The 14,751-nt window shown below is 34.9% G+C and overlaps 5 protein-coding genes across 7 annotated transcripts; 1 reads left to right on the top strand and 4 right to left on the bottom strand.

The window, feature by feature from the left end:
* LOC120276237 (probable helicase MAGATAMA 3) lies at positions 1-1,988 on the bottom strand. The gene is made up of 6 exons (XM_039282960.1): positions 1,494-1,988; positions 1,088-1,415; positions 736-991; positions 425-639; positions 222-284; positions 1-83 (listed from the first exon to the last, which is right to left on the bottom strand). Exons 1-5 carry the CDS (start codon positions 1,986-1,988, stop codon positions 277-279), a joined length of 1,302 nt encoding a protein of 433 aa, XP_039138894.1. The 3' UTR covers positions 1-83; positions 222-276.
* Positions 1,989-2,089: 101 nt separating this feature from the next.
* Positions 2,090-3,829, bottom strand: LOC120276236. The gene is made up of 4 exons (XM_039282958.1): positions 3,728-3,829; positions 2,698-3,264; positions 2,203-2,601; positions 2,090-2,098 (listed from the first exon to the last, which is right to left on the bottom strand). Exons 1-4 carry the CDS (start codon positions 3,827-3,829, stop codon positions 2,090-2,092), a joined length of 1,077 nt encoding a protein of 358 aa, XP_039138892.1.
* A 1,184-nt stretch (positions 3,830-5,013) lies between these two features.
* LOC120276268 (WAT1-related protein At5g64700-like) lies at positions 5,014-6,731 on the bottom strand. Of its 2 annotated transcripts, none has more exons than XM_039282989.1 (6): positions 6,551-6,731; positions 6,294-6,473; positions 5,920-6,172; positions 5,665-5,823; positions 5,447-5,598; positions 5,014-5,360 (listed from the first exon to the last, which is right to left on the bottom strand). In XM_039282989.1, the coding sequence occupies exons 1-6, from the start codon at positions 6,721-6,723 to the stop codon at positions 5,216-5,218; spliced, it is 1,062 nt and encodes a 353-aa protein (XP_039138923.1). In that variant the 5' UTR covers positions 6,724-6,731; the 3' UTR covers positions 5,014-5,215. The 2 variants fall into 2 exon arrangements, with proteins under 2 accessions (XP_039138923.1, XP_039138924.1); XM_039282990.1 differs by having other exon boundaries at positions 6,294-6,464.
* Positions 6,732-7,582: 851 nt separating this feature from the next.
* Positions 7,583-9,659, bottom strand: LOC120275432 (60S ribosomal protein L9). Its single transcript, XM_039282001.1, has 3 exons — positions 9,219-9,659; positions 7,988-8,110; positions 7,583-7,872 (listed from the first exon to the last, which is right to left on the bottom strand). The coding sequence occupies exons 1-3, from the start codon at positions 9,579-9,581 to the stop codon at positions 7,789-7,791; spliced, it is 570 nt and encodes a 189-aa protein (XP_039137935.1). The 5' UTR covers positions 9,582-9,659; the 3' UTR covers positions 7,583-7,788.
* An 867-nt stretch (positions 9,660-10,526) lies between these two features.
* On the top strand, positions 10,527-14,527 carry LOC120275431 (RRP15-like protein). Of its 2 annotated transcripts, none has more exons than XM_039282000.1 (9): positions 10,527-11,030; positions 11,119-11,220; positions 11,299-11,380; positions 11,523-11,542; positions 11,649-11,709; positions 12,648-12,742; positions 13,383-13,490; positions 13,590-13,673; positions 14,188-14,527. In XM_039282000.1, exons 1-8 carry the CDS (start codon positions 10,590-10,592, stop codon positions 13,650-13,652), a joined length of 972 nt encoding a protein of 323 aa, XP_039137934.1. In that variant the 5' UTR covers positions 10,527-10,589; the 3' UTR covers positions 13,653-13,673; positions 14,188-14,527. The 2 variants fall into 2 exon arrangements, with proteins under 2 accessions (XP_039137934.1, XP_039137933.1); XM_039281999.1 differs by having other exon boundaries at positions 10,528-11,030; positions 14,236-14,527.
* The last annotated feature ends 224 nt before the right edge of the window (positions 14,528-14,751 follow it).

Genomic DNA, 14,751 nt, shown 5'->3' with positions numbered 1-14,751 from the left:
CCGAAAATAGTAATAAAAAAGCAGAGGAAGCAGCAGAGAGATCAAATTTTCTGGGATCAAATTCAGGTCCAGTTCAATTGAAACTGCAACAACAGGGAAGAGAACATGTCATATGTTAGCTATGACATGTTTAGAATATATAGTTTTGTAAAGATAGTAAGTTAAAAAAGCACACTGGATGAATGAAGAAAAGCAAGAAACACCATTTTGGCATTACAAACCTTTCATCCGATACAGAGAATTCAGAAATATCACCCCAAAACTTCACCTTTATTCTTAAGATCCTGAAGACAAAGGAGAAAATCAAACTAGAATTTACTGAAAGACCAACTGATTAGAAAAACTTTGCCAAGATGTCATGATGAAACTAATAGAATTATTACCTCTTTAAAAAATAAACATAAAAGATGGAAGTTCATAATACCTGCTTGTACCCCACTGATATTCAAGGAATCAATGTCAACCAAATCAGCTAATTGGTCAATCTCAGGCAAATTTTTAATTATAACATCCATGATACCCCTATCTTTCTGTGCATTAAAGAAGCAACCACGGTTTTTCGCATCACGCACTAGTTTACTCCACACTGTGCCACTGCTTGTTAATGTTGCCGCATTCCCTATAATCCAAAGACAATGCCTACAAATCCATGAAAATATGTGATGAAGAATTCATAGTAGAAAATGTACATATTTACATATATATGTATATCATGAGTAAACAGAAACAAGTTACCTTGCTCTTGTCAATGCAACATTAGTTCGTTGAACATTCGACAGGAATCCAACTGATCCATCAGAATTGGACCTTACAGTAGAAAATATAATGATATCTTCCTCACTACCCTGAAATCCATCAACTGAATTAACTCTTACAGAAAAACAATCGCGCATGTTATATGCTCTATCAAGTTTATCTTTGATTGCAAAAACTTGTGCACTGTAAGGACATATGACTCCGATGCTAACTCTCTCATTAGTTCTCTTACATTCTGCACAAAAACAAGGAACAATTGTAATAGTTTGTTAAATGCAATGTTATCTAGTGGTGCTTGATTTTTTCCCCCAAATTAAGATCAATTACTGACCATTAAAAAGTCTGCTGATTATTTCTGAAATAACTGCTGCTTCAACCAAATTTTTCTTGCTATATTCTGATTTATTAGAAGCCTCTTCTCCAAACTCAACATTGATGAAAGCATATGGAGCGAACATGGGCCCAGGGAGAAAACATCTAGTGTGCTTCTTGTCGATAACATTTGGACCATCGGAAATTTGATTATCGTAAAAATTAGCATTCGGGAACCTGCTTATTGAAGGATGCATCCTATACTGGACATTGAGTAGCTGCTTCTCATATCCCAAAGAAACTAGCCTCTCAAATAAACTTCTTCCAAACAGTGCATTCTCCGAAACCTGAGAGCAATGAAACTCTGTTAATTGGAAACAAAGGCATTCAAATATATATATATATATAAAAGAGGATATCAGGACCTTGCTCTTCACCAGTGCAGGTAATTGACATTCATCGCCGATAAGAATAATGTGTCGTATTCCAGAGAGCTGTAGAGGAATCAGTGTTTCACATTCTTTTAACTGTGCGGCTTCATCGATCACCAACACGTCCAGAGCTCGCATGTTCTCCACATAATACAATTTGGATGAAGATGATGCTGTAGAAAACAAAAGCAATGCATTCTTCAAGCAAAATTCTCTAATATCTTTACTTGAACAAAGATTTGGAAGATGCAGTCCCTCCTGAAGTCTATACAAAACCTCCAGGCAGTTGACCCTGATCTTTTGCAGAGTAGAAGCTGTAGAATTTTTTATACTTTCATCTACAGCATGGTCAGCAGATTTGAAGGCTTCTTCCAGATCACTGGAAGTAACACCTCTTCGGAGAAGTGTATCGAATTCTTGTAGCAAATCAAGAAGCAATACAATGTCTTCTGAGATTTTTTTAGAAAAAGAAGCACTGGGCAGATGCATGACCAATGTTATAACTTATAAGACATTCTCTTAAACTTTTTGCAGTGGCAAAAAATTTTCTCCTAGCAAAAACTAGAAGAGTTTGGAATTCTTTATCCTTATCATTCATACTGGTCTCATACAACGAGAGACAGTCTTCAAAGAAATCCACCATTGAATTCAGGCAATGTTGCCAACCTCTATAGGGTGAGAAACACATCAAAAGCTTTCTCACACGATTATCCAAAAACACTTCTGATAGATTTCCACCATCAATGCGCAAGCGATCCTTATTACCAAACAACACCATATCTGCAAGTGATTGAGTATTACTTCCTGCAGCATTCTCATTTAACAATTTCATATACCGTGAAGCAACTTCGATCACTGCAGTATTTGTTGGTGCACAAGTCAGTGTTCTGCATTTCATTTGTCTCAACATCCAGAGCAGAGCACCAGTAGTTTTAGTCTTTCCAGTTCCAGGTGGCCCCCAAATAAGGTTAATTGAACACTTGTTGGAACTTTGAGCTGCTAAAATACAATTCAACACTGCATTGTCCTGAGACTCATTCAAGTTAAAAGACCACAAACTCTCCTTCAAATGATCATCAACTGCTTGATCATGATGAGGAACCTGCCATGATTATTAATCATCATCATCATCAGACAACTAAAAACTCATAATATAAATTTAAATTAAAATGTTTTAGCATCATATATAGTTAATTACCGTAGAGCGAGGATTTAAAAGCTCCTTCACAAGAACAGAATCCCTTTGTTTTGCCCGCTCAATGTTAAGAGCCCTGAAGATATTTCTGTATGGTGTAACATTAAGCAAGTATATTGCAAGTAAAGAGACTTCTCTGCCTTTGATTCTGCCATGATATTTCCCATCAATCTTGCTTGATGTATTGATAATAAATGAATTTGGTGGCATCTCTGCATCTTCATCCCCTCCTTTAGTAACCAAAGCAATGCAATAAGTTCTTCCTTTTATATTTAGATCAGGTATGTGCTTTGGTTTTAAATCTGACAAGATTAATATGTCTCCTTTTTTTGGGTTGTAAACTTGTTTTCCACCTCCAAATGAAGCATTTTCCAAGAAAACTGTCATTCTGTACTTGCTTTTACTGTTACTTAGATCAATAGATTCAATTTCAGAAATATGGATGAACGGAGCTCTTGAGATACCGTTCAGAGAAGAACACATTTCTAAACGTACTTCTTCAAGCAATGGAAACACAAATGAATTCAGATAACTCTCTACAGAATCAAAAGTTTCAGTGTTTTTCACCACCTGTTCAGTTGCATTAAGTTAATCACCAAACAAATTAAATCATGACCATTGTGCATGCAATCCTTTTTTATAAATATAAATATAAAAAAAAACACATAGACTTATTTACTTTCAATCATAAATTTTTTTTTCTAGATTGTTGTCTCTACGTGTTAGTTGTTTTTATATCAATAAATTAGTGGTTTATTCACTTTTATCATAAAAAAAAAAAGTTCGACCATAAACTATTTTAACAACAATCATATATATTCTCTCATGTAAATTAATCCGCCACATTTAAAAAGCTCAAATACTACCAAACATATATATTCTAACAGTTGGAATGAAGTAGGATATCCTACTCTCAAATTAAAAGCAATACTGCACTACTGCTTAGATTAACATTCAATTGACCCAACTTGAATGAAAAGATACAAGCAAGCAATGGCATATATATATGAAAAAAAAGACTTGAAAGCCAAACCTTCCCCTTGAAAAGGCCTTCGTTAAATACATCATCCACAGACCAAGAGAAGATGATGCTCTCCAAATCATCATTCCCTTCATTTATCTGCTTCCTTGCCATCCTTAATTCTATAATATTAGATCACAACAAATTAAGGATCATATCTATATGACTATCTATCTCTCTCTCTATATATATATATTGCTTGTGGCTTGTATGCTTAGGCTTAGTGCATAAGGAAGTAGAGCAAAGACAGTCTTTCTCCAAAGAAGGAAGCCACCGACCAATTGTGATTATTGTACCATGAAACTTTAATCAGATCTTATGAAAACGAGCCACGTGGCATATCAAGGAAAAAGAATACTTCATTTGGAGTCTGAGGTATAGATCAATTAATGCACATCAATGCATAATCTTGGCAAAATCACACGTCGTACGTAGCTTGTTAATGGAACCAACATATAGACCTTTTCCCATTCCGGTGGCAATAAATAGCAAGCCATGCATGGCTGTGCATGCAATGCATGCCAACGTACGAAAAATCAGAGAATTAAAACCACCATACCCAAAATTAATTAATCATAGTTTAGGTGTTGGTGATTCATGTATTCCAACACGTCCGTGCATGCATGCATGCATGCACGCAGAGTAGCTCTCTCCTCAAAGCGTCAGAAGGGGGAGCCCTCTAAATTTAGATCTATCAGATCAGGACCGTCCATCACTTTTTGCACGAATTTCAAGAATCTCTATTTAGGTTGGTGGGTTCATCTTCCAATGATTTAGGAGTGGTATTTTTTTTTTTTTCAAAAATTCACTATTTAATTATTTATTTATAAAACAAATAAGCTAGATGAACTGTCTGTGCGCAAAAGAGTTAATAATTGATCTGTACTTTTACTTCATATATACTGAGACCAGAGTTTATTGTCTTAGTTCGTATTTTTTTTTTTTTTTAAAAGACTTGATAACGGTTGTTTGTATATATATTTTTTTCTGTAAATGCATTTAAATAACTGTTCATAAGGCAGTGAATGATTCAATTTGACTGAGAACCATTAATTTCATGCTTTTTACTCATGTATATATATATTCTTGAATGCTTCACAAATATTAATAAATAATAATTAGCTATAAACACAAATTACATATGAAATCTTATAATTGCTTTCATGCCGAACAGACCGAAACACTGCACTAGCAATCAAATCACCACATGATCAAATGAGACCAAAGTTCTTACTTTTGTTCGGTAAACTTAACATTCAAACAGTTGAAGGAACTAGTCCCAGAGGTGGATGCTGATGAGTATTATTATCAAAGTGGACAAAAGGCAGTAGTTTTCCCCACTTGTTAAAAGAATTAGTAGTAACTGATTTTAAAATGATTAACTTTCTAAAAGTTCATGATTAATCAGCATTAAAGTAAGTTTAACATATGCAAACATCTGCAACTTCTGTAATTAAAAAAAAGGCCATTAAATTATGTTTCTGAACACCATATATCACTTTAGCTTTGTGTTTGCAGACCTATCTTGCTGAACATTTCATCCTGTTCTTCAATGTCTTTATCCTCTTCATCTTTGACAGTATCTCTGTTCTTGCCCCACAGATAACAGTATAGACCCAATATGATCATAAAAGCACCAATTAAGCTGCACAGAATTAATTAATTAATTAATAAAAAAAAACTTTATCAGTGTCATCAGTTAATGTATTGAATTAAACTGGTTTCTCTCACCTTCCCAAATGAAGTCTTTCTGCAAAACAAATAGCAGAAAAAACTCCCACAATGACCAGAAGCAGTGGCATGAACAAGGCCACAAATACAGGTCCCTTTTCATGGACACAAATTGTCTGTAGGTAATAAGCCAAACAAGATATAAAAGTCCCCTGCAAACCAAACATAATCAAAGATTGAATCAATAAAAACAGAGAGAGATGAGATAAGATTGTTACACAGTATATGATTGTCACAAGTTGAATGTTCCAACTCAAATGCCAAGATGAACTGTTCCTTTCAAAGATTAAGGCAAGTACTGAAGATTGCAATGCAGCAAAAAAACAGATGATGGTGTTCATTGACAGTCCAGCAGGATACACCTTATAAACAATCCCCTGAATATTTTTATTTCAACAATGATAAATCTGATTAGCAATGCAGGTTTCTTATAACTAAACAAGTTTTTCATGTCTATGTTTCTGTTTCATTACCTGAAGAATAAGCCAGACACTGAAAGCAATATAGCTTGTCAGAATAAGAACAGAGCCTTTGATCCAATCATGTCTTTCATGCTCTGCTTCATGAGCATGAACATTACCATTCACTACAATCAAAGGTTTCTCAACAAATCCTTTAAACTGATGACCTTTCCAAAATGTAAATATCAAAGCTCCACTTATGCATATTGTTGTGCCTAAGAGTTTGGCTCTTCCCTTCTTGTTCTTCATACTGATCCTCTCCATCCTTTAAGGAATTATAAATATATATATATATATATATATATATATATATAGTTATATAATTAAAGAAGAGTTATAAAAAAACTCAAACAAATTTAACCAAAGATGTGTGATTATAGTAACACCTTAAAAGAGTTGCCAAGATGAAGGTGAGAACAGGGATGACACTGGCCAGAGCGCTGGCAACAGTGGGAGAAGTGTAATCTAAACCAGCATAATATAAGTTCTGGTGAATAGTAGTCCCAAACAGAGCCAAAACGAAGATCTTTGCAAGGATTGCAAGTGAGAGTGAATGTCTGTTCTTTCTGTAAAAAACATATAAGTACCAACATGATCAACTTAATTTCTGAAGTTTAGAAGCTTAAGGTATAAAAGTAATTACCTTTCATAAAGATAAGCAAGAGGAGCAAGAATAACCATGGCGATGAGATGGCGGTATACTATAAAGACAAGATAACTGAGGCCATTCTCAAGTGCAAGTTTGCAAAGGATGTTGGAACCTCCATAAGCAAACTGTACAATGAGCATGCCAATATAGGGAGTACAAGCTTTCATGAAGCTTTGTTTTTGGAGTGTGTTTTTGGCTAGCAATGTTGGAATGCTGAGTATGGGTATTAATGTATTATAAAGAATGGTTATGTGAAGGTGGAGTGGAGATCAGATTCACTAAAGCAACAACCAACAAACTTGTGTTGTTTTGTTCTGTGAAAGAGGATGGGGCAAGTGGGATGATGCCAATTGTTTGGTTTTGCTTGTTTTGAGCTTATTCATGAAGGACAAAAGAGGCAACACATTGGGCTCTTTGCATAGAGGAATAGAGCAGCTAAGGGGGTGGATGAAGGCTTTATTATATTATTATCTTATTTTTGTAAATTTTACCAAACGCTCTTGATGCCAGTATTCATCAAGAATAAAAGCCAGTAAGCCACATCAAGAATAAAAAGCTTTAAGCCACCCACCAACATTGTTAGAGTCCAACTACATAGCATAAATAGTGTATTTGTTCATTTTATAAAAACAAAATAATAAAACTTTGTGCGGACATAAGCTATTCCCAAATCACTTCAAGATTTGTTTATTTTAAATTATAAAATTAAAGTGAAGATTATAATTGTCACCTCAACACAATCTTTTTGTGTGTATATATATTTGTATGAATATGCATATATGTATATATGTATGTGTTATATATGTATAACACAATTGGATGCATATATGTACACTAATATTAATCATAGTCGTATACATGGGTAATAATATTTAATTATATTAATGATAATATGAATTATAATCATCAAATCACTTATCTAGCATGCATATTAGACTAAGAACAAATGCACACCATTCAGCATTATAAACTTTAACTGCTAAGTGATATAAACAAGTCATGGCAGACTAAGAAAACCAACTAAAATTGGTAGCAACAAAGCAAATTCATTTCTAAATCAAGTGTTCCAATTGGGAAATAAGATGAAAATAAACTTAAACAGTCAAACAAACAAGGCAAAATCTCAAAAATTCCTGTTTCCTCCATTAAGTACTTTAAGCTGAACACCAATGAAACTCAAGCTTAAGACACCAGAACAAATTATGCCTATTGAGAAGCTCATGCAACCCTTTTTACTCCTCAGCCATGGTTCCCTTCTCACTGACGTAGATACCATCCAAAAACTTCCGGATATCCTTGTTCTTCACATGGCATTTCTGTCATATGAAAAGATCAAGGTCTCAGGTAAAAGAAGTAAATTTTTTTCATAAATAGCATTTGATTGAGAACAAAATCAGTTCAAGTTTCTAATACAAAAACTGTTTCTCTGACCTGGTTTATCAAAGCAGCAGAGCGAGAGACAAGCTCAACATCATTACCATCAAGAACAAGCTCATCCTTGACCTTCTCGGAACGAGTAATTGTCACACCTTGAAGCATATCTACTTTCCTTACCTGCATGTTATATGATGCCTGGCGAATTAGGGCGATGTACTATTTTGTGCTCAATTTTATTTGTGAGATGCACCACGCGTAAGTAAGGTTAGCATAGCAAAGCAAAAGATCACTATCAGAACCAGTGAAAAAGAGTGTACATATTCTATATGGGTAATCAAACATGTGTGTTTCAAAGAAATTGGGTTTCCTAAAGCACTTATCTGGCACAAAAGGATGTTTCCAATGATTCAAAAGTGAAATCCTTTTATTGACAAGAAACAGTCTTAACTAGCCTGCAAGGGTCCAGCATTTACAACATGCATTTGACTGAATAAACAATGTGGGTAATGTATGACACGATCCAAAGAAGACAAGCATTGCTAGACTGAGGTAATGTCGATTTTTCAACATAAGTGGAAAAGATGGCAAAAAAGAAATGTTTTATTACTCTTCTAGTTTATCCATAAGACGAAGCACATGAAAAAAAATCCAATCCTTTTAACCCTGATCCAATGAGTTAATCAGAAAGTCATGAAAAACAAATGTGGGTAATGTATGGCACGATCCAAAGAAGAAGCAAAAAGAAATGTTTTATTAACCATCTAGTTTATCCATAAGATGAAGCACAAGAAAAAAAAAAAATCCAAATCTTTAACCCTGATCCAATGAGTTAATCAGAAAGTCATGAAAACAAATGGTGCCAATAAAAAAGATCATTGAACAACAGAACATTTCCACCTCCAAAATACAGTCAAAAAATTAGAAAAACAACACATTTCTAGTAAATAATCTACATATTCATAAAAAATAAAAAAGGAAGCAGGTAACCATTTGCAAACATGAAGCATTTGGGCATAACAGAAAGGCCAGGATTAGACATCAACCTCAGCATAGTATTTAACTATTCTAAAACAGCACAAACCAATCAGTCAAACAACATCTATCAATGCACCAAGCTTAGGGTCCAACATTCAAATCTCAAAATCAAACAATAGATCAGCGATTTGAATAAACGTGATTTAACAGGAATCTAAACATGTAAAGATAGAACCTTTCTCAATCTAAGAAGCAAGAAATCATTTCCCAGACAGATGATTTTATAAAAACGAAATCGAAAAGGGAGGACCTTCTTCTCGCCAAGGAAATTACGGATCTCGATGGAGCTGTTGGAGTTGGAGATGGAAGCGTTGATGGGAAAGTGAGCGTAGACAAAGCGCATCTTATAGCGGTAGCCCTTGGTAACGCCGGTTATGAGGTTCTGGACGTGACTAAGGGCAGTGCGAATAGCGGCCATGGTCTTGCGAGATCCAAACCAAGCATCAACCTTCAGCTTGCGACCACCATCCACAAGCTCAAAGTCAAGGTTGAGATGCTTGAAATTCCGGGTGAGCTTCCCGCGAGGGCCCTCAACCTCGACCTTCTTGGCGTGGACCTTCACCTTCACGCCCTCAGGGATGTCCATGGTCTGAGAAGACAAGATGGTCTTCATCTTCTCGGCGATGCGATCGCTGGATCAATGGAGGTCTCGGCCGCCGGGTGCAATGGTGCTTGGTGGAAGGGAAAGGGAAGCCCTAGAACCCGGTTTTATATACCGGAAGGTGAAATTAGGGTTTTGTGTGAGAGCACAATCTCAGCCGTCCATCATGAGATTGTATGATGTGAAATAGATGGCAATCATGAAGGACAAATTTGTAAATTTCTTAATCAAAATTAAAATAAGAAATTTAGGTGGGGTTTTTTTATAAAACCATTGTTAAAAAGGAGAGTCCAAGAATAATAATAATAATAAAAAAATAAAACAGTGAACTAGATGCGGAATTATGAAATACGGAAATTATGAAACATAAGATACATCAAAATATTGATATATATAAAAAAAAATACTAAGCACATAACAAAAAAAAGAAGAAAAACACCACTAGATGGTCTAGGTAAATTAAAAATAGAATCAATCCAATAAAAAAGTTCTCTGAAGTTAGATCATACTTCTTGATTACCGATATAGGAGTGCTGATTAAAGAACTCTAAACCAATTTTTATCATCACAGCCGAGTCTTCTAATATGCCTTTTTTTGCTTCTGGCATTAATTCTGGGAGAGCCAATGTGGGTTTTCATTTAATTATTTGGATAAAATTTAAAATTTAAGAAAATATAAATAATTCTTCAAGGATTTATTAAAAAAAATAAAACAATGCAAAAAATTTAAAAATTAATTTGGCTGATAAAATTTTCGTAGATTAATAACACAATAACAATAACAATAATATTAATTTTCCTGATTTTAAAATAATTAAACATAAAAAGAAAAAAAGAAAAGATGATACACTTATTTAAGTTTACTTTTTAATAACATAAATTAAAAAAATTTCATAAATTAAAATAATATTAATTTCATATTTGGTAAAAACAAAGGCGGGTCGGATCCAAGCACAAGTATATTGCGAATCCGTGAGTGATTGGAAACCCGTTATCGTCCAGGGCTTTGGAGTTTCTCTCATGGCCGACGCCGCCACCGCCGATGCGGCGCCTCCGCCGTCGGCAATGGGTTCGACGGCGAGGAAGAGGAAGCTGAAGCGTGGAAAGTCTCAGAAGTCGAACAAGAAACGAAAACCGATCTCAATGGCCTCGAAGAAACCTAAGAAACCTAGCCAGAAGATGTTGAAGCTCTTCCGCAAAAGGGCCAGGGATTACCATTCCGATGAGGAGGAGGATCTCGACGAAACGGGAGATAAGAAGATTTTGGAAGAGAGTTCTGGCGAGGAGGAGGAAGCGCACGAGGATTCGGATGATTCTGGACATGATGATGAGTTTTCTGGGAGTAGTGATGATGAAGGGGATGGAGCTCAGCAAGGGATTACCAAGTTCACTGAGGGTTGTAGAGCTTTTAGGACGGCTTTCAGGAAGATTATGAAGAAGCACCTCTCCAATGATCCACTTGTTGGTGTTTCTGATTTTGTGTTGTTTGAGACCAATTTATTGATTTTTTTTTTTTAATCTGGATTTTGATGTTTCTCTTTGTTTTCAGGGTCCCATATTGTCCGCGAACAAGAAGCTTGTTGCAGAGAAGCTTGCCGAGGAGGTTGAAGAACAGAAGGTGAAGGGGGAGGCTAAGAAAGAGAAGCGTTTGGTTTGTATTCTGCTTTTTGCCTACTTGTTTATTTTTGTTACTAAGATTGAGGTTATGATCTTGCTAGTCTTGTTTTAGGCAGGAGAAAAGGGTCATGTGATGCCTGCTAATTTCCTGGATGCAAAGGAGAAGTTTTTGATTAGTGTTGCCACAAAAGGAGGTAACTTTGGCTTTTACTATTCCGAAATAAGTGTTGTATTGGCTGGTTTTGATAGCCAACATTTGCTAGAGGTTTTGTCTTTTGATTGGAAGCTTGCTTACTAACTAATTTCCAATGTGCATGTCTGATGTTGGACTTTCAGTGGTGAAATTATTTAATGCGGTATGATTAATATCAATTGTTTGGAATTTTTTTTATCTTGTTTAGAACAGGGCTTATTCTTATTGAGGAAGATCGGACTTATGTTTTTAGAGGTTGGTCTTTGCAGGTGAATAAAGCACAGAATCCTCAAAAAGGTTTGAATCCTTCAAGGGCCAAAGATGCAAAAGGTTTGTTTTCTGTAACTGTACTGTCCTTAAATTCTTATCAATGTGGTGAGAAAATTATTGAAAAAGGAAGATCAGATTCTTTTCTATCTTGTCTATTTATACAATTTATATCAATAACCAAATGTTCATTTATTCGTGTTATACATTGGGACGGTTTTGCAGGAGCAGTATTAAGCAGAAGACATCCACTTTGAGCTGATTTTTTGAGCGCACACATACTGAAATTCAAACCTTAACTTCTTTTTTGGAGTTTTGTGTCTTTACAATTTCCCCTTTAGTTATCTTGATTGGGCATTCTTTTACTATAGTAATAGCTGAGTAAAATTCACTACAATTTGTCAACTCTGCATGCATCCTCCACTCTAATATTTAGTTACTTCTATATCAATGCCAGTATCACTAGTCATAGTCCAGGATAAAATATAAGAAAGAATTTAACAATACACAAATGGGGGTAATAGGAGTTAATCATATCTTTGGTTGGCAAATATGGAGTTAAGCATACAATTTAACAACGCATCAATTCGATTATAGCTTAGTTTTGAGCCATCTTTTTTCACATCCTTCTTTGACATCATTCTTTTTCTTTATACTTGTGACAAATATGGATTTTCTTTCCTGAAAAATGCATCTAATCACAGGGCCTGCCGCTTCCAACCTTTCATTTTTCATGTATGTGAGTTTGGTTGGATTGCCTTCCATAGGAAGCTCTAAGAAGCAAATCCATTTCTTGGATTGCAATTGTCCAGCATTGCTATATCGTCTGCTATGAAAATAAATAGCTGAACAACTATTGGTCTTCTGTCAGACAAGTCAGAAGAATATATATATATATATATATATATCTACTTCTGTTTTTAACTAGTAGTGATCTTTATTGTTGTTAGAGTTTTTGACCAATTTCAATGTTCTTGTTTAACATGTTTTAATTATTTCAGAGCTGGCAAAGCGGAGGAAGCAAGCTTTCCTATCAGAGATTCAGAAGCCATCTACTCAATCTTACGACAACACTTCAAAATTGAACTCTTCCAAGGTATTCACATTGCTGTCCTCTGAATGTTGTTGTTTTCTATATGTTAGAATCTGTTACCTCTCTATTTGCTTTCAACTTGAAACGACAGAATAAAGAATCTATCTTTGTGTTTCAGATTTATCCTTCTAGCTCCATCCATATTGACTCTTCTCATTTCATTGTTTGATCGGCAGCCCTTTTAAATTATTTATATAGTCTGTTGCAAACCCATGGTTTGGAATTTCATATTCTTCTTATTTAGGAATTTTCGAATGATTTCAGTCCTGATGGTCAGAATTCTTTACTGGCCTTGATGTGTCTAAATTGCTTATCCTCCTAAAAACTATGCATATATATACACATGTATATATATAATCTTTTGCTCCATTATTTCTTTAGAATAAACAATATAGAAACATGGATATTATTTTTATGATGACATTTATTTGTTATAGTGATAATAACTAGCAAGTCTTTCAGCATGCATCATTCTTTCTGTTCTTGTTATACAAATTACACAAAGCAGAAGTATGTTCAATACCATGGCCGTAGTCACTGTACTAGGACAAACTAAACAAGCAGGTGGATCTGTCTTTTGATGAATCAAATTCATTTTTTCTACTTCTATCACACAACTGACTAGCTTTGTGGCTTCAAACAGTTCTCTATACCTACAAACAAAGAGGATAATGAAGAATCTGGTTGGGCTCCTTTGCGTGACACTTACATGCTCACCAGTTCAAAATTGAAGGATTGGGATAAAATGGCAGTAAGGCTCATCATCAATTTTTAACGACGTACTACTTCTACAGTTCTGGAGATCTGCTAAACTAACTGTAAATTATTGTTTCTTTATTCACTTGTCCAGGATCCTGCTTCAGTAGATGAACCAGAAAGCAGGCATATGGATAGTTCCTCAGATGAGGATTAACAAAATCCTCTGTTCTGTAAGGTACATGTGATTTTTACTTCTGATTTATTGAAACTAGACACAAGAATTCTTTCTTTCAACTAAAACATTTTCACATGATTCCTATACATTCTCTGATATTTGGTCATATTTTTACCAGATTAACCTTATTATGTTCTCCACGCTAACCTGTAAAGTATGGTAAGAACTAAAAAGCTATGAGTAAGAGATTAAGTGAGGAACATTGTTCATCCCACCAGTCCTCTTCTTCCCTTTATTTATGTGTACATGCTACTAGACAAGAAGAGCAAAAGCTTATTGTGTTATTACACTTCATGCACCCTCAACTGGCCAAATGGAAGAGTTAAACTTATGATCTTAATTATATAAAAGAAAAGGAATAGCTTGCAATTTGTATCTTTTCCTCAACTTGATTTGAGTGAGTTGCAAATAAACCTTTCTGTGGGGAATAAAGTTAAATTGCTTATTGCTCAACACTATAGTGCTACTTATTTCTTTATCTTGCAACTTAAAGCCAGAGACTGCTGTTTTGTAGTAAGGTTGAGATGGACCTGATGTTGATCTCCCTCTTATTGATGTGCAGTCAACTTGCCTTTGTTTCTGGGACATGGACATCACAATTGCCATAACATCAACTGCCCTTCTGCACAGAGGCCCTAATTCTTGGCATGCTCTAGAGTCTAGATCAACTGGAAAAGCTGTTTCCTTATCTATTATTGTTGCCCAATCTTAAGGGCAAATTTTGGAGTCAACTGGTTTTGCTCTGAGAAGTGTCTTTGTTTTTCAATTATTGTAGGGTTCTTTACTGTCTTCATATGTACCCTATAAAAACTTAATGCTTTTGTTGTGAGAATGAGATTAAAATATTTATGTCAGAGGCATACCTACAGCTTGTGGATCAGTTAATATTAAGGGTTATCCTTATTTATCAAAAAAAAAAAAATCAAACACACTTTCTGTGCGCTACTTTTTGTGGTGCACTTATTCACTGTAGCAGTGCTTGTTTGTAGGGCCTTGTCAGTGTAAAACTGAGATTCATCTTTATCAGAGTGCAGAGTTTATTAGGGATTGCTTTTAAAAAATATAATTTTTAAATTAA

The sequence above is a fragment of the Dioscorea cayenensis genome, chromosome 14, assembly GCF_009730915.1.
Source record: "Dioscorea cayenensis subsp. rotundata cultivar TDr96_F1 chromosome 14, TDr96_F1_v2_PseudoChromosome.rev07_lg8_w22 25.fasta, whole genome shotgun sequence".
Classification (NCBI taxonomy): domain Eukaryota; kingdom Viridiplantae; phylum Streptophyta; class Magnoliopsida; order Dioscoreales; family Dioscoreaceae; genus Dioscorea; species Dioscorea cayenensis.
The sequence above is the reverse complement of the archived record's forward strand: the minus strand, read 5'-3'. Positions and strand labels throughout refer to the sequence as shown.